The sequence below is a fragment of the Mobula hypostoma genome (assembly GCF_963921235.1).
Source record: "Mobula hypostoma chromosome 10 unlocalized genomic scaffold, sMobHyp1.1 SUPER_10_unloc_1, whole genome shotgun sequence".
NCBI lineage: Eukaryota > Metazoa > Chordata > Chondrichthyes > Myliobatiformes > Myliobatidae > Mobula > Mobula hypostoma.
Genome location: NW_026948136.1, coordinates 498438 through 517235, shown reverse-complemented (window position 1 = coordinate 517235; position 18798 = coordinate 498438). Strand labels below are relative to the sequence as shown.

The following is an 18798-nucleotide window of genomic DNA, read 5'->3' as shown; positions in this document are numbered from 1 at the left end:
TTATCAATAAGTCGCCCACATCCCCATTTCCTCATCTGTTGGTGCTCCCTTCCTCTGTCCCCCACCTCCACTCCCTATCTTTGGGTCACCCCCTGCCCACCTCACCTCCCCGTCTCTGGGTTGTCCCCTTCTCGGTTTGATTTCTTTTTATCTTGTTCTCCCCTCCCCTCCCATCTCTACGTCACTGCAACCTCTTCCTAACGACTAGATTGCCCTCTCCAGTCTCTAAGTCGCCCCTTTTCCCCCTTCGCCTGTCTCTAGGTCCCCCTGATCTCCCCCTTCCCGCTGTCTGTGGGCTGCCCCTTCCACCCTCCCCACCTTCACGCTTCCTTCTGCCCTTCTTTCTTTCTTTTCAAATCTTTTTATTGTATATATAGGAAAAATAACATGAGTACATCGAAGGAACAACACCTACAATGCCTCAGAAAAACCCATCATCTTAAAGATTGAAAACAAAATTTTGTGATAACAGAAAAAACCCTACTGAGCAGAAAAGTGAGAAAAAAGAGAGAGAACCCATTAGGTGTACAACCCCGGAGCCACGCATCATACAAAAAGCTTCTAAAAATAAACATCAAACCACCAGCAAGAAAAGAAAATATACTAAAAAAATGTGCAATTAGATCATGGAAAAATTATATCAATTAACTCAAATGATAATAACGAGCAAATGAGCCCCATCTTTTCTCAAAATGAAATAAAGGCCCTTCTATTAATCACAGACTTTCCCTCCGCATCCATCAGCCTCTCCTCCCCCCCACCCACAACTACCACCCCCAGGGCATCTTTGGCTTGTCCATTGTCCCATCTGTGTTACCAACTTCTCCTCTGTGTCCCTGGGTCTCTCATTCACCCCTCAGATCTCTGAGCTACCCCCTCCACACCTACCTTGGATGCCTCCTTTCCTCCTCTTTCTATCACTGGGCCATAACTCCCACCTCTCCTCCTCCCTCCTCCCATCCACCCCCCCATCCTTCCCTCCCTGGTCCCACCTCCTTAGCCCTCTCCTTCCCGTCTTCCCCTTCCCCCACCCTAACCCTCCTCCCTCCACATCCCCTTCCTCCCTATTTCTCCTTCCCCTGCAGTCTGTCCCTATCTTTGCCCTTCAACCTGCTTCCTCCCTCCTCTTCCCTATTCTCCCTCTTCACACCCATATTCCCCTCTGCCTCCTCCCCATCCTGTCCACACCCCCTCCTACCTCCACTTCCTCCTCCTCCTCCTCCCCCTCCTATCTCCACACCCCCCCCTTTCTACTGGTCCTTCCCTTCCAGATACCCACTCCCTCATACTTCTCTCCTTTTCCCATTCCACTTCCCCATCCCTTGCCTCTTGCCCCATTAAACTCCCCTTCTCCCTCCATGGCCATCCTCACCCTTCCTCATTGCACTCCTCAGCCACAACCCTTGCCCGTTCCCTCCCTCATGTCCCTCACACACCTCCCCTCACCAGGATGAACGTGCTCACACACCATGCACACTTAGACACGCATACACACGCCAGCACACCGCAATGGTCTGACACGCACACACACACTAATCCGTGTGTACAGTCACCTGCCACACATGAGCAAGCACGAGCTACGTGCAGTAACACACACACACACACTCACACACATACACACACACTCACACACATACACACACACTCTCGCACGCACACACACACATACACGCGCACGCACACACACAGACACACACGCACACACACACACACTTACACACGAATTGCTGCAACCACACACGGAGCCTCTGATTTTCGATGGCTTCTCGGCCGGTTTCCCGCACTCACCCTGTCTACGGAACTAATCATAGTCCTTGAAGTTAAGCCCATCCTGATACCTGAAGCGGCAGGATGTATCAGAGGCTTTGGGCACGGAGTTGAATTGAGCGAAAATGGACACTCAAAGCTTTGCGATTCAGTGACGATTGGACTATTTGAAAACACAAGAGTTTCTGCTGCTGCCGGAAACTCTCGTACAAAATGCTGGAGGAACTCAGCGGGTCGGATAGCATCTTTGGAGGGGAATAAACAGTCGACATCTTTGCCAAAAAGTCTTAAGACGCTGCCTGACCGAATGAGTTCCTGCAGGATTTTTTTGTGTGTTGCTTCGGGTAATGTTGTTCAGATTATGAGGGGTTCATTGCTACATTCGAAGTTACTTTGCTATTAAAATGGAGATGCAGAGGATTATGATTAAATTGTCATTCAAGCCCTCATGATGTATTTAGTTATTTATTGAGATAACGTGAAACAGGATTTTCCGGCTCTTAGAGCCGCACCGCCCAGCAACAACCCAGCACCCAGCAGCAACACCCACCCAGCACCCAGCAACAACCCCCAACCCAGCACCCAGCAACAACACCCACCCAGCACCCAGAAACAACACCCAACCCAGCACCCAGAAACAGCACCCAGCAACAACCCCCAACCCAGCACCCAGAAACAACCCCCAACCCAGCACCCAGCAACAACACCCACCCAGCGCCCAGCAACAACCCCCACACAGCACCCAGAAACAACCCCCAACCCAGCACCCAGCAACAACACCCAACCCAGCACCCAGCAACAACACCCACCCAGCACCCAGCAACAACACCCACCCAGCACCCAGAAACAACACCCACCCAGCACCCAGCAACAACCCCCACACAGCACCCAGAAACAACACCCACCCAGCACCCAGCAACAACCCCCACACAGCACCCAGAAACAACCCCCACCCAGCACCCAGCAACAACACCCACCCAGCACCCAGAAACAACCCCCAACCCAGCACCCAGAAACAACACCCACCCAGCACCCAGAAACAACCCCCAACCCAGCACCCAGCAACAACACCCACCCAGCACCCAGAAACAACACCCACCCAGCACCCAGAAACAACCCCCAACCCAGCACCCAGCAACAACACCCAACCCAGCACCCAGCAACAACCCCCACCCAGCACCCAGAAACAACACCCACCCAGCACCCAGCAACAACCCCCACCCAGCACCCAGAAACAACCCCCAACCCAGCACCCAGAAACAACCCCCAACCCAGCGCCCAGCAACCCCCAGCAATAACCCCCAACACAACACCCAGCAACCCCCACCCAGCAACCAGCAACCACCAGCAACAACCCCCAACCCAGCAACAACCCCCACCCAGCACCTAGCAACAACCCCTACCCAGCACCCAGAAACAATCCCCTACCCAGCACCCAGAAACAATCCCCTACCCAGCACCCAGCAACCCCCAGCAATAACCCCCAACACAACACTCAGCACCCAGCAACCACCCAACAACCCCCAACCCAGCAACAACCCCCACCCAGCACCCAGCAACAGCCCCACCCAGCACCTAAGAACCTCAGCAACAACACCCACCCAGCACCCAGCCACCACCCAACAACCCCCACTCAGCACCCAGCAACAACCCCCACCCAGCACCCAGCAACAACCCCCACCCAGCACCTAGCAACAACATCCACTCAGCACCCAGTCACCACCCAACAACCCCCACTCAGCACCCAGCAACACCCACCCAGCACCCAGCAACAACCCCACCCAGCACCCAGAAGCAACCCCCAACCCAGCACCCAGAAACAACCCCCAACCCAGCACCCAGCTACAACCCCCAACCCAGCACCCAGAAACAACCCCCAACCCAGCACCCAGCAACAACCCCCAACCCAGCACCCAGCAACAACCCCCACCCAGCACCCAGCAACAACCCCCAACCCAGCACCCAGCAACAACACCTACCCAGCACCCAGAAACAATCCCCTACCCAGCACCCAGCAACCCCCAGCAATAACCCCCAACACAACACCCAGCAACCAGCAACCACCCAACCCCCAACCCAGCAACAACCCCCACCCAGCACCCAGCAACAGCCCCACCCAGCACCTAAGAACCTCAGCAACAACACCCACCCAGCACCCAGCCACCACCCAACAACCCCCACTCATCACCCAGCAACAACCCCCACCCAGCACCCAGCAACAACCCCCACCCAGCACCTAGCAACAACATCCACTCAGCACCCAGTCACCACCCAACAACCCCCACTCAGCACCCAGCAACACCCACCCAGCACCCAGCAACAACCCCACCCAGCACCCAGAAACAACCCCCAACCCAGCACCCAGAAACAACCCCCAACCCAGCACCCAGCTACAACCCCCAACCCAGCACCCAGAAACAACCCCCAACCCAGCACCCAGCAACAACCCCCAACCCAGCACCCAGAAACAACCCCCACCCAGCACCCAGCAACAACCCCCAACCCAGCACCCAGCAACAACACCTACCCAGCACCTAGAAACAATCCCCTACCCAGCACCCAGCAACCCCCAGCAATAACCCCCAACACAACACCCAGCAACCAGCAACCACCAGCAACAACCCCCACCCAGCACCTAGCAACAACATCCACTCAGCACCCAGCAACCACCCAACCCCCAACCCAGCAACAACCCCCACCCAGCACCCAGCAACAGCCCCACCCAGCACCTAAGAACCTCAGCAACAACACCCACCCAGCACCCAGCCACCACCCAACAACCCCCACTCATCACCCAGCAACAACCCCCACCCAGCACCCAGCAACAACCCCCACCCAGCACCAAGCAACAACATCCACTCAGCACCCAGTCACCACCCAACAACCCCCACTCAGCACCCAGCAACACCCACCCAGCACCCAGCAACAACCCCACCCAGCACCCAGAAACAACCCCCAACCCAGCACCCAGAAACAACCCCCAACCCAGCACCCAGCAACAACCCCCAACCCAGCACCCAGAAACAACCCCCAACCCAGCACCCAGCAACAACCCCCAACCCAGCACCCAGAAACAACCCCCAACCCAGCACCCAGCAACAACACCCACCCAGCACCCAGCCACCACCCAACAACCCCCACTCAGCACCCAGCAACAACACCCACCCAGCACCCAGAAACAACACCCAACCCAGCACCCAGAAACAACCCCCAACCCAGCACCCAGCAACAACACCCAGCCAGCACCCAGCAACAACACCCACCCAGCGCCCAGCAACAACCCCCACACAGCACCCAGAAACAACCCCCAACCCAGCACCCAGCAACAACACCCAACCCAGCACCCAGCAACAACACCCACCCAGCACCCAGCAACAACACCCACCCAGCACCCAGAAACAACACCCACCCAGCACCCAGCAACAACCCCCACACAGCACCCAGAAACAACACCCACCCAGCACCCAGCAACAACCCCCACACAGCACCCAGAAACAACCCCCACCCAGCACCCAGCAACAACACCCACCCAGAACCCAGAAACAAACCCCAACCCAGCACCCAGCAACAACACCCACCCAGCACCCAGAAACAACCCCCAACCCAGCACCCAGCAACAACCCCCAACCCAGCACCCAGAAACAACCCCCACCCAGCACCCAGCAACAACCCCCAACCCAGCACCCAGCAACAACACCTACCCAGCACCCAGAAACAATCCCCTACCCAGCACCCAGCAACCCCCAGCAATAACCCCCAACACAACACCCAGCAACCAGCAACCACCAGCAACAACCCCCACCCAGCACCTAGCAACAACATCCACTCAGCACCCAGCAACCACCCAACCCCCAACCCAGCAACAACCCCCACCCAGCACCCAGCAACAGCCCCACCCAGCACCTAAGAACCTCAGCAACAACACCCACCCAGCACCCAGCCACCACCCAACAACCCCCACTCATCACCCAGCAACAACCCCCACCCAGCACCCAGCAACAACCCCCACCCAGCACCTAGCAACAACATCCACTCAGCACCCAGTCACCACCCAACAACCCCCACTCAGCACCCAGCAACACCCACCCAGCACCCAGCAACAACCCCACCCAGCACCCAGAAACAACCCCCAACCCAGCACCCAGAAACAACCCCCAACCCAGCACCCAGCTACAACCCCCAACCCAGCACCCAGAAACAACCCCCAACCCAGCACCCAGCAACAACCCCCAACCCAGCACCCAGAAACAACCCCCACCCAGCACCCAGCAACAACCCCCAACCCAGCACCCAGCAACAACACCTACCCAGCACCTAGAAACAATCCCCTACCCAGCACCCAGCAACCCCCAGCAATAACCCCCAACACAACACCCAGCAACCAGCAACCACCAGCAACAACCCCCACCCAGCACCTAGCAACAACATCCACTCAGCACCCAGCAACCACCCAACCCCCAACCCAGCAACAACCCCCACCCAGCACCCAGCAACAGCCCCACCCAGCACCTAAGAACCTCAGCAACAACACCCACCCAGCACCCAGCCACCACCCAACAACCCCCACTCATCACCCCAGCAACAACCCCCACCCAGCACCCAGCAACAACCCCCACCCAGCACCTAGCAACAACATCCACTCAGCACCCAGTCACCACCCAACAACCCCCACTCAGCACCCAGCAACACCCACCCAGCACCCAGCAACAACCCCACCCAGCACCCAGAAACAACCCCCAACCCAGCACCCAGAAACAACCCCCAACCCAGCACCCAGCAACAACCCCCAACCCAGCACCCAGAAACAACCCCCAACCCAGCACCCAGCAACAACCCCCAACCCAGCACCCAGAAACAACCCCCAACCCAGCACCCAGCAACAACACCCACCCAGCACCCAGCCACCACCCAACAAACCCCACTCAGCACCCAGCAACAACACCCACCCAGCGCCCAGAAACAACACCCAACCCAGCACCCAGAAACAACCCCCAACCCAGCACCCAGCAACAACACCCAGCCAGCACCCAGCAACAACACCCACCCAGCACCCAGAAACAACACCCACCCAGCACCCAGCAACAACCCCCACACAGCACCCAGAAACAACACCCACCCAGCACCCAGCAACAACCCCCACACAGCACCCAGAAACAACCCCCACCCAGCACCCAGCAACAACACCCACCCAGCACCCAGAAACAACCCCCAACCCAGCACCCAGCAACAACACCCACCCAGCACCCAGAAACAACCCCCAACCCAGCACCCAGAAACAACACCCACCCAGCACCCAGAAACAACCCCCAACCCAGCACCCAGCAACAACACCCACCCAGCACCCAGAAACAACACCCACCCAGCACCCAGCAACAACCCCCACACAGCATCCAGAAACAACCCCCACCCAGCACCCAGCAACAACACCCACCCAGCACCCAGAAACAACCCCCAACCCAGCACCCAGAAACAACACCCACCCAGCACCCAGAAACAACACCCACCCAGCACCCAGCAACAACCCCCACACAGCACCCAGAAACAACACCCACCCAGCACCCAGCAACAACCCCCACACAGCATCCAGAAACAACCCCCACCCAGCACCCAGCAACAACACCCACCCAGCACCCAGAAACAACCCCCAACCCAGCACCCAGAAACAACACCCACCCAGCACCCAGAAACAACCCCCAACCCAGCACCCAGCAACAACACCCACCCAGCACCCAGAAACAACACCCACCCAGCACCCAGAAACAACCCCCAACCCAGCACCCAGCAACAACACCCACCCAGCACCCAGAAACAACCCCCAACCCAGCACCCAGAAACAACACCCACCCAGCACCCAGAAACAACCCCCAACCCAGCACCCAGCAACAACACCCACCCAGCACCCAGAAACAACACCCACCCAGCACCCAGAAACAACCCCCAACCCAGCACCCAGCAACAACACCCACCCAGCAACAACACCCACCCAGCACCCAGAAACAACACCCACCCAGCACCCAGCAACAACCCCCACACAGCACCCAGAAACAACACCCACCCAGCACCCAGCAACAACCCCCACACAGCACTCAGAAACAACCCCCACCCAGCACCCAGAAACAACCCCCAACCCAGCACCCAGAAACAACACCCACCCAGCACCCAGAAACAACCCCCAACCCAGCACCCAGCAACAACACCCACCCAGCACCCAGAAACAACACCCACCCAGCACCCAGAAACAACCCCCAACCCAGCACCCAGCAACAACACCCACCCAGCACCCAGAAACAACCCCCAACCCAGCACCCAGAAACAACACCCACCCAGCACCCAGAAACAACCCCCAACCCAGCACCCAGCAACAACACCCACCCAGCACCCAGAAACAACACCCACCCAGCACCCAGAAACAACCCCCAACCCAGCACCCAGCAATAACACCCAACCCAGCACCCAGCAACAACCCCCACCCTGCACCCAGAAACAACCCCCAACCCAGCACCCAGAAACAACCCCCAACCCAGCACCCAGAAACAACCCCCAACCCAGCGCCCAGCAACCCCCAGCAATAACCCCCAACACAACACCCAGCAACCCCCACCCAGCAACCAGCAACCACCAGCAACAACCCCCAACCCAGCAACAACCCCCACCCAGCACCTAGCAACAACCCCTACCCAGCACCCAGAAACAATCCCCACCCAGCACCCAGCAACAACACCCACACAGCACCCAGAAACAACACCCACCCAGCACCCAGCAACAACCCCCACACAGCACCCAGAAACAACCCCCACCCAGCACCCAGCAACAACACCCACCCAGCACCCAGAAACAACCCCCAACCCAGCACCCAGCAACAACACCCACCCAGCACCCAGTAACAACCCCCAACCCAGCACCCAGAAACAACACCCACCCAGCACCCAGAAACAACCCCCAACCCAGCACCCAGCAACAACACCCACCCAGCACCCAGAAACAACACCCACCCAGCACCCAGAAACAACCCCCAACCCAGCACCCAGCAATAACACCCAACCCAGCACCCAGCAACAACCCCCACCCAGCACCCAGAAACAACCCCCAACCCAGCACCCAGAAACAACCCCCAACCCAGCACCCAGAAACAACCCCCAACCCAGCGCCCAGCAACCCCCAGCAATAACCCCCAACACAACACCCAGCAACCCCCACCCAGCAACCAGCAACCACCAGCAACAACCCCCAACCCAGCAACAACCCCCACCCAGCACCTAGCAACAACCCCTACCCAGCACCCAGAAACAATCCCCTACCCAGCACCCAGAAACAATCCCCTACCCAGCACCCAGCAACCCCCAGCAATAACCCCCAACACAACACCCAGCAACCAGCAACCACCAGCAACAACCCCCACCCAGCACCTAGCAACAACATCCACTCAGCACCCAGCAACCAACCAACAACCCCCAACCCAGCAACAACCCCCACCCAGCACCCAGCAACAGCCCCACCCAGCACCTAAGAACCTCAGCAACAACACCCACCCAGCACCCAGCCACCACCCAACAACCCCCACTCAGCACCCAGCAACAACCCCCACCCAGCACCCAGCAACAACCCCCACCCAGCACCGAGCAACAACATCCACTCAGCACCCAGTCACCACCCAACAACCCCCACTCAGCACCCAGCAACACCCACCCAGCACCCAGCAACAACCCCACCCAGCACCCAGAAACAACCCCCAACCCAGCACCCAGAAACAACCCCCAACCCAGCACCCAGAAACAACCCCCAACCCAGCACCCAGAAACAACCCCCAACCCAGCACCCAGCAACAACCCCCAACCCAGCACCCAGAAACAACCCCCAACCCAGCACCCAGCAACAACACCCACCCAGCACCCAGAAACAACACCCTACCCAGCACCCAGCAACAACACCTACCCAGCACCCAGAAACAATCCCCTACCCAGCACCCAGCTACCCCCAGCAATAACCCCCAACACAACACCCAGCAACCACCAGCAACAACCCCCACCCAGCACCCAGCAACAACCCCCACACAGCACCCAGAAACAACCCCCACCCAGCACCCAGCAACAACACCCACCCAGCACCCAGAAACAACCCCCAACCCAGCACCCAGCAACAACACCCACCCAGCACCCAGAAACAACCCCCAACCCAGCACCCAGCAACAACACCTACCCAGCACCCAGAAACAATCCCCTACCCAGCACCCAGAAACAATCCCCTACCCAGCACCCAGCAACCCCCAGCAATAACCCCCAACACAACACCCAGCAACCACCAGCAACAACCCCCACCCAGCACCTAGCAACAACATCCACTCAGCACCCAGCAACCACCCAACCCCCAACCCAGCAACAACCCCCACCCAGCACCCAGCAACAGCCCCACCCAGCACCTAAGAACCTCAGCAACAACACCCACCCAGCACCCAGCCACCACCCAACAACCCCCACTCAGCACCCAGCAACAACCCCCACCCAGCACCCAGCAACAACCCCCACCCAGCACCTAGCAACAACATCCACTCAGCACCCAGTCACCACCCAACAACCCCCACTCAGCACCCAGCAACACCCACCCAGCACCCAGCAACAACCCCACCCAGCACCCAGAAACAACCCCCAACCCAGCACCCAGAAACAACCCCCAACCCAGCACCCAGCAACAACCCCCAACCCAGCACCCAGAAACAACCCCCAACCCAGCACCCAGCAACAACCCCCAACCCAGCACCCAGAAACAACCCCCAACCCAGCACCCAGCAACAACACCCACCCAGCACCCAGCCACCACCCAACAACCCCCACTCAGCACCCAGCAACAACACCCACCCCGCACCCAGAAACAACACCCAACCCAGCACCCAGAAACAGCACCCAGCAACAACCCCCAACCCAGCACCCAGAAACAACCCACAACCCAGCACCCAGCAACAACACCCACCCAGCACCCAGCAACAACACCCACCCAGCGCCCAGCAACAACCCCCACACAGCACCCAGAAACAACCCCCAACCCAGCACCCAGCAACAACACCCAACCCAGCACCCAGCAACAACACCCACCCAGCACCCAGCAACAACACCCACCCAGCACCCAGAAACAACACCCACCCAGCACCCAGCAACAACCCCCACACAGCACCCAGAAACAACACCCACCCAGCACCCAGAAACAACCCCCAACCCAGCACCCAGCAACAACACCCACCCAGCACCCAGAAACAACCCCCAACCCAGCACCCAGAAACAACACCCACCCAGCACCCAGAAACAACCCCCAACCCAGCACCCAGCAACAACACCCACCCAGCACCCAGAAACAACACCCACCCAGCACCCAGCAACAACCCCCACACAGCACCCAGAAACAACACCCACCCAGCACCCAGCAACAACCCCCACACAGCACCCAGAAACAACCCCCACCCAGCACCCAGCAACAACACCCACCCAGCACCCAGAAACAACCCCCAACCCAGCACCCAGAAACAACACCCACCCAGCACCCAGAAACAACCCCCAACCCAGCACCCAGCAACAACACCCACCCAGCACCCAGAAACAACACCCACCCAGCACCCAGAAACAACCCCCAACCCAGCACCCAGCAACAACACCCACCCAGCACCCAGCAACAACCCCCAACCCAGCACCCAGCAACAACCCCCAACCCAGCACCCAGTCACCACCCAACCCAGCACCCAGCAACAACACCCACCCAGCACCCAGAAACAACATCCACTCAGCACCCAGCCACCACCCAACAACCCCCACTTTGGGGATTTGGGGAATTAAGAGGAATTTGGGGAAAGATATTGTGACGCTTTGGGGGGGGGCGGACGTTGTCGGCAGCTCGTCCCTGCATTTCTAATGACCAATACTGTTTATTGTTCTTGTGTTAAAATGCATTTGTGGCTACCCCGAGTTCTCTCCCGCGGCCCAGGTAGAGCTCGCCCTCCACGCCTTCGTAAAGCCGCTGACGCCGGAGCTCCTTCGGCAGCATGTTCGCCTGACGTCGCCGTCATCGCTAAACGAGGCGCGGGCCGAGGCGGAGAGGACACAAGTAATTTTAGCCCCCCAAAGTGTTCCAGCATCGCGCCCCCCCCCCCCCCACCACGCACCGAACCCGGGGGTTTGTGTCACCCAGGGTGAGGAAGAAACTGACGAGGAGGAACCCGTGAGATAGGCCTGATCAGCGCCGCGGGCCACGAAACGACCTCTGCTACCGGTGCGGTGAGGTAGGTCATTTCGCCCGGGATTATCCCGCACCAGCACCACGCCTCAGTTCAGAGTAGCCATCGGGAAACGCTGAGCGGCAGCGCCGCCCGAGTCCTCCAGCAGAACCCCTCCGGATGGGCCGTTTGGGTGAAGAGCAAGGCCTGTATGCGGGGACTGCATCAGATGCCGTGCGTTGGTGAACACGGGGTCAGACATCACTATCATCTGTCCCGGTGTTCACCCCAACATGGACCAGCCATCTCTGCCTGGGTGGACAACGACGGCGGTCCGGTTGGCTATGGTCACCGGTGATTGTGCGGCGATGCGAGCGAAGAGGAGGCTGTGTGGGGAAACACGGTGGAGCACGAGGTGTGGCTCGCCGACACCCGAGAGTCCTGCATCATTGGTCTGGACCTGCTGCCCCGCTGGAGGGCCCGTGGGGGTGTGTCGGGGGCAACAATCTACCTCGACGCTGAAGCCGTGGCTCTCCGGCAGGGCAGCTCCAGGAAGCGGTCCCACCGGGGACAACAACCACCGCCGGTTTCACAGCGGCCCAGGGCGGTGCAGCCCACCCGGCAGCCGCTCGACGCAACACAGCTGAATCAGGAGCAAGTGACGGTGATGGCGCTTCAGGTGACGGCCAGCGACGACCTCCCCACCAGCGAGCAGGTGAACCATCCCGTGTGGCCCGGGTGAGGGAATGGCTGAGTGAGAGACGACAGCCGGAGTGGGCAGAGGTCTCCGCCCCGGATCCAGAGACCAAAGCCCTGTACTCGCAATGGGAAACACAGGAGGTGCGCGACCAGTTGCTGTTTCGGCGGTGGCAGCTGTCCGATGGTGACAGACTCTTGCAGCTGGTGGTCCCCCGGGGGCTCCGCGCCATGACGCTGCGGTCGGTGCACGGGCTGGCCGCGGGACTGGGGGCCGGCCATCTCGGAGCTGCACAGACTTTGGGCAGTCTGCGTGAACGCTTCTGCCGGCCTGGGTACAGGCGGGACGTGGAGCTGTTCGCGCACGGCTGCGTCGCTGGCAAGACCCATTTGTCTCGCGTTGCCATGTTGGAGAAGGCCGAACTGAGGAACTTGGGGTTGGAATGGTGATGCGTGCGAGGTGGAGAGATGTGTGTGTGTGTGTATGTGTGAGTGTGTGTGTGTGTGTGTGAGTGTGAGTGTGTTGTGAGAGTGTGTGAGTGTGTGTGAGTGAGTGTGAGTGTGTTGTGAGTGTGTGTGTGTGAGAGTGTGCGTGTGTGAGTGTGAGTGTGAGTGTGTTGTGAGTGTGTGTGTGTGAGAGTGTGCGTGTGTGAGTGTGAGTGTGAGTGTGTTGTGAGAGTGTGTGAGTGTGTGTGAGTGTGTGTGTGTTGTGAGAGAGAGTGTGAGTGTGTGTGTGTGTGTGTGTGTGTGTGCGCGTGTGTGTGTGTGAGGTGATGTTTGGGGAGGGGTTGATGTGACTGGGGGAGTGGCAGTGATTTGGTGTGTGTATGTGTGTGTGAGTGAGGTGATGTTTGGGGAGGGGTTGATGTGTCTGGGGGGAGTGGCGGTGATTTGGTGTGTGTATGTGTGTGAGTGAGTGAGTGTGTGTGTGTGAGTGTGTGTGAGTGAGTGTGTGTGTGAGTGTGTTGTGAGAGAGTGTGTGTGTGTGTGAGTGTGTGTGTGTGAGTGTGAGTGTGAGTGTGTTGTGAGAGTGTGTGAGTGTGTGTGAGTGTGTGTGTGAGTGAGTGTGAGTGTGTTGTGAGTGTGTGTGTGTGTGTGAGTGTGAGTGTGTTGTGAGAGTGTGTGTGTGAGTGTGTGTGAGTGTGTGTGTGTGTGTGTGCGCGCGTGTGTGTGTGAGGTGATGTTTGGGGAGGGGTTGATGTGACTGGGGGAGTGGCAGTGATTTGGTGTGTGTGTGTGTGTGAGTGTGTGTGTGTGAGTGTGTGTGTGTGTGTGTGAGTGAGGTGATGTTTGGGGAGGGGTTGATGTGTCTGGGGGGAGTGGCGGTGATTTGGTGTGTGTATGTGTGTGAGTGAGTGAGTGTGTGTGTGTGAGTGTGTGTGAGTGAGTGAGTGTGTGTGAGTGTGTTGTGTGAGTGTGTGTGAGTGTATCTGTGTGAGTGTGAGTGTGTTGTGAGAGAGTGTGTTGTGAGTGTGTGAGTGTGTGTGTGTGTGAGTGTGTGTGTGTGTGAGTGTGAGTGTGTTGTGAGAGAGTTTGTGTGTGTGTGAGTGTGTGAGTGTGTTGTGTTGTGAGAGTGTGTGAGTGTGTGTGTGTGTGTGTGTGTGTGTGTGTGTGAGGTGATGTTTGGGGAGGGGTTGATGTGTCTGGGGGGAGTGGCGGTGATTTGGTGTGTGTATGTGTGTGTGTGTGTGTGAGTGAGGTGATGTTTGAGGAGGAGTTGATGTGTCTGGGGGAGTGGCGGTGATTTGGTGTGTGTATATGTGTGTGTGTGTGTGTGTGTGTGAGTGTGAGTGTGTTGTGAGAGAGTTTGTGTGTGTGTGAGTGTGTGAGTGTGTTGTGTTGTGAGAGTGTGTGAGTGTGTGTGTGTGTGAGTGTGTGTGTGAGAGAGTGTGTTGTGAGTGTGTGAGTGTGTGTGTGTGTGAGTGTGTGTGTGTGTGAGTGTGAGTGTGTTGTGAGAGAGTTTGTGTGTGTGTGAGTGTGTGAGTGTGTTGTGTTGTGAGAGTGTGTGAGTGTGTGTGTGTGTGAGTGTGTGTGTGTGTGTGTGAGGTGATGTTTGGGGAGGGGTTGATGTGTCTGGGGGGAGTGGCGGTGATTTGGTGTGTGTATGTGTGTGTGTGTGTGTGTGTGTGTGTGTGTGTGTGTGTGAGTGAGTGTGTGTTCCCGTAGGATAGAGCTGAGCTCCGACGGAGCGGCCTCTGGGGGTCCGACCAAAGATGGGAACGATTATCCTTCACGTCTTTTTCACGATCGCGAGAGAGCGCTGGATATTAAGAACACAAAGTACTGCACTTGCAAGCTGTTTCATACACCGTTTGCAGCCGGGTTCAGGCACCCGGGAAGAAGGCATCAGTGGCGGTGCGCGGTCCAGCGAACAGTGCAGGTGATCATCTTGAACGTTTTTATTGTGGTCGCAAAATCCCGTTGGGCACAAGTACTGCAGAATGCTGCGAGTCCGACTCGCAGCCTCATTGACGAGACCGACGGCGCGGGGGAGATGCTTGGACTCGCTCGCCTCGCCGACCAGACCCTTATTCATGCCCCGGGGTCGCCTGTCGCGGCGACCGAAGAAGGTGACGCCGGGGCGGGCCCAGCGCCGCTGCATTCCACGCTGGGTTGGTGGCTGGCCCTTCCCCATCGGTGTTCGCTCCCGGGAAGGCAAGCTGGTTTGCGTTCGCCTGTGGCTGCATCGTGCGATACGAGGAACTCCTGCGAGCTGTTCTTGCAGAAATGTGGCTTCGCAACAACATGGAATGTACCATCAATGTACGGTGCATGACTCTCGGGGATGGGCTGTAGTTCTTCTTCAATATTACTCTTTGTAACTGTCTGCTCTTCTGCTGTCATGGTTAAATGTGCTGTGTCCTGTGAGTGACTGTTGGATCTCTGTTTTGCACCTTGGCCCCAAGCGAACGCTGGCTCGTTTGAGTGAGTTCGCATGACAATTAGACCTGACCTTGGATTGAACGGGGAATTCAGAAGACCAGGTTGTGTCAGTGTGAGGATACTGAAGAATGATTCAGGCCAGCTGATGACAGGAGTTTCGAAAGGTCAGCCTCCATTTTGTGCTGCCATTTTGGGGAGAATGGGCGGGAGGACTAAGAGCATCATAGGAGTTTGAGGAGGGGTTGAAAGGTGATGTATGGGGGCAGGGTGAGTGATGTGGGAGGGGAGGTGTGTAGTGTTGTGTGAGGAGATGTGTGGGGGTGCACTGACTGACGTGTGGGGGTAGTGGTGATGTGTGTGAGTGGGGTTGATCTGAGGGGCTGGGGTGGGGGGTTGCTGTGGTAGAGATATGATCCAGAATTCGGATTATCTCTTTGTGCTCGCTTTACTCACTTGCAAACCCCAGTCAGTGTGAATTGGCAATAACATCTCCTCCACCATCTCCGTCTGCACAGGTGCACCACAAGGCTGTGAGCTCAGCCCCTGCGCTACTCGCTCTACAGTTATGAGTTTAAGCACAGCTCCAATGCCATATTTAAGCTTTCTGATGACACCATTGTCGTTGGCCGAATCGAAGGTGATGATGAATCAGCGCGTAGGAGGGAGATTGAAAATCTGGCCGAGTAGTGTCATAACAACAACCTCTCACTCATGTCAGCAAGACCAGGGAGCTGATTATTGACTTCAGGGGGAGGAAACTAGAGATCCATGAGCCAGTCCTGGTCAGACGAGGAGAGGGTTTGCAGCTTCAAATTTCTTAGTGTTACTATTTCGGAGGGTCTGCCCTGGGTCCAGCACCATGAGCCATTATGAAGAAAGCACCACAGTTCCTTTACTTTCCTAAAAGTTTGCCAAGATTCAGCATGGCATCTGAAACTTCTGTAGATGTGTGGTGGAGAGTATATTGACTAGTTGCATCACTGCCTGGAATGAAAACACCAATTCCCTGGAACAGAAAATCCTACAAGAAGTAGTGGATACGGTCCACGGGTAATGCCCTCCCCAACACTTACATGGAGCGCCGTTGCAGAAAAGCAGCATCCATTATCAAGGACCCCCACCATCTAGGCCATGCTCTCTTCTCTTTTTCCCATCAGGAAGAAGGTACAGGAGGCTCAGGACCAGGTTCAGGAACAGTTATTACCCCTCAACCATCAGGCTCTTGAATCAGAAGCTATAGCTTCACTCATCTTCACTCATCTCATTACTGAAATGTTCCCACAAGCTATGGAGTCTTCATCTGATATTATAATATTTATTGCTTATTTATTAATTATAATTATTATTTTTGCATGTTGGTTGTTTATCCGTCCTGTTGGGTGCAGTCTATCATTGATTAGAAACATAGAAACATAGAAAATAGGTGCAGGAGTAGGCCATTCGGCCCTTCGAGCCTGCACCGCCATTTATTATGATCATGGCTGATCATCCAACTCAGAACCCAGCCTTCCCTCCATACCCCCTGACCCCTGTAGCCACAAGGGCCATATCTAACTTCCTTTTAAACATAGCTAATGAACTGGCCTCAACAGTTTGCTGTGGCAGAGAATTCCACAGATTCACCACTCTCTGTGTGAAGAAGTTTTTCCTAACCTCGGTCCTAAAAGGCTTCCCCTCTATCCTCAAACTGTGACCCCTCGTTCTAGACCTCCCCAACATCGGGAACAATCTTCCTGCATCTAGCCTGAACGAGTACAAGCCCAGTTCATCCAGTCTTTCTTCATATGAAAGACCTGCCATCCCAGGAATCAATCTGGTGAACCTTCTTTGTACTCCCTCAAACTTGGAGATGCTGCATTTAATTCCCTCATCCAAGTCATTAATATATATTGTAAACAACTGGGGTCCCAGCACTGAGCCTTGCGGTACCCCACTAGTCACCGCCTGCCATTCTGAAAAGGTCCCGTTTATTCCCACTCTTTGCTTCCTGTCTGCTAACCAATTCTCCACCCACACCAATACCTTACCCCCAATACCGTGTGCTTTAAGTTTGCACACTAATCTCCTATGTGGGACCTTGTCAAAAGCCTTTTGAAAATCCAAATATACCACATCCACTGGTTCTCCCCTATCCACTCTACTAGTTACATCCTCAAAAAATTCTATGAGATTCGTCAGACATGATTTTCCTTTCACAAATCCATGCTGACTTTGTCCGATCATTTCACCGCTTTCCAAATGTGCTGTTATCACATCCTTGATAACTGACTCCAGCAGTTTCCCCACCACCGACGTTAGGCTAACCGGCCTATAATTCCCCGGTTTCTCTCTCCCTCCTTTTTTAAAAAGTGGGGTTACATTAGCCACCCTCCAATCCTCAGGAACTAGTCCAGAATCTAACGAGTTTTGAAAAATTATCACTAATGCATCCACTATTTCTTGGGCCACTTCCTTAAGCACTCTGGGATGCAGACCATCTGGCCCTGGGGATTTATCTGCCTTCAATCCCTTCAATTTACCTAACACCACTTCCCTACTAACATGTATTTCCCTCAGTTCCTCCATCTCACTGGACCCTCTGTCCCTTACTATTTCTGGAAGATTATTTATGTCCTCCTTAGTGAAGACAGAACCAAAGTAATTATTCAATTGGTCTGCCATGTCCTTGCTCCCCATAATCAATTCACCTGTTTCTGTCTGCAGGGGACATACATTTGTCTTTATCAGTCTTTTCCTTTTTACATATCTATAAAAGCTTTTACAGTCCGTTTTTATGTTCTCTGCCAGTTTTCTCTCATAATCTTTTTTCCCCTTCCTAATTAAGCCCTTTGTCCTCCTCTGCTGAACTCTGAATTTCTCCCAGTCCTCAGGTGAGCCACTTTCTCTGGCTAATTTGTATGCTGCTTCTTTGGAATTGATACTATCCCTAATTTCTCTTGTCAGCCATGGGTGCACTACCTTCCTTGATTTATTCTTTTGCCAAACTGGGATGAACAATTGTTGTAGTTCATCCATGCAACCTTTAAATGCCTGCCATTCTATCGTGTTCCTTGTTTTTTTTTCTGTCATCTATGGAGTGTGGGCGGAGTATTGTGTGTGGATGTATCTGTACGTACAGGGATATTTTTACTGTGTTTGAGAGTCATGTGAGTCTTTGTGCATGTGTGGGGTTGTTTGTACATGGATGTGTCTATGTGCATAGGGGAATTTTTCTGTGTTTGTGCATGAGAGAGGGAGAGAGTAAGAGATAGAGTGTG

General features: G+C 56.1%; 1 protein-coding gene across 1 annotated transcript in view; it reads left to right on the top strand.

Moving 5' to 3' along the window:
- LOC134341237 (uncharacterized) overlaps positions 1-18798 on the top strand; it is a 99000-nt gene that overhangs the window by 66711 nt on the left and 13491 nt on the right. Inside the window, exons 12-15 of the mRNA XM_063039085.1 lie at positions 11734-11853; positions 12063-12204; positions 12504-13095; positions 14825-15421. Coding sequence (XP_062895155.1) covers positions 11734-11853; positions 12063-12204; positions 12504-13095; positions 14825-15421 — 1451 coding nt within the window. The remainder of the gene's footprint in view (positions 1-11733; positions 11854-12062; positions 12205-12503; positions 13096-14824; positions 15422-18798) is intronic.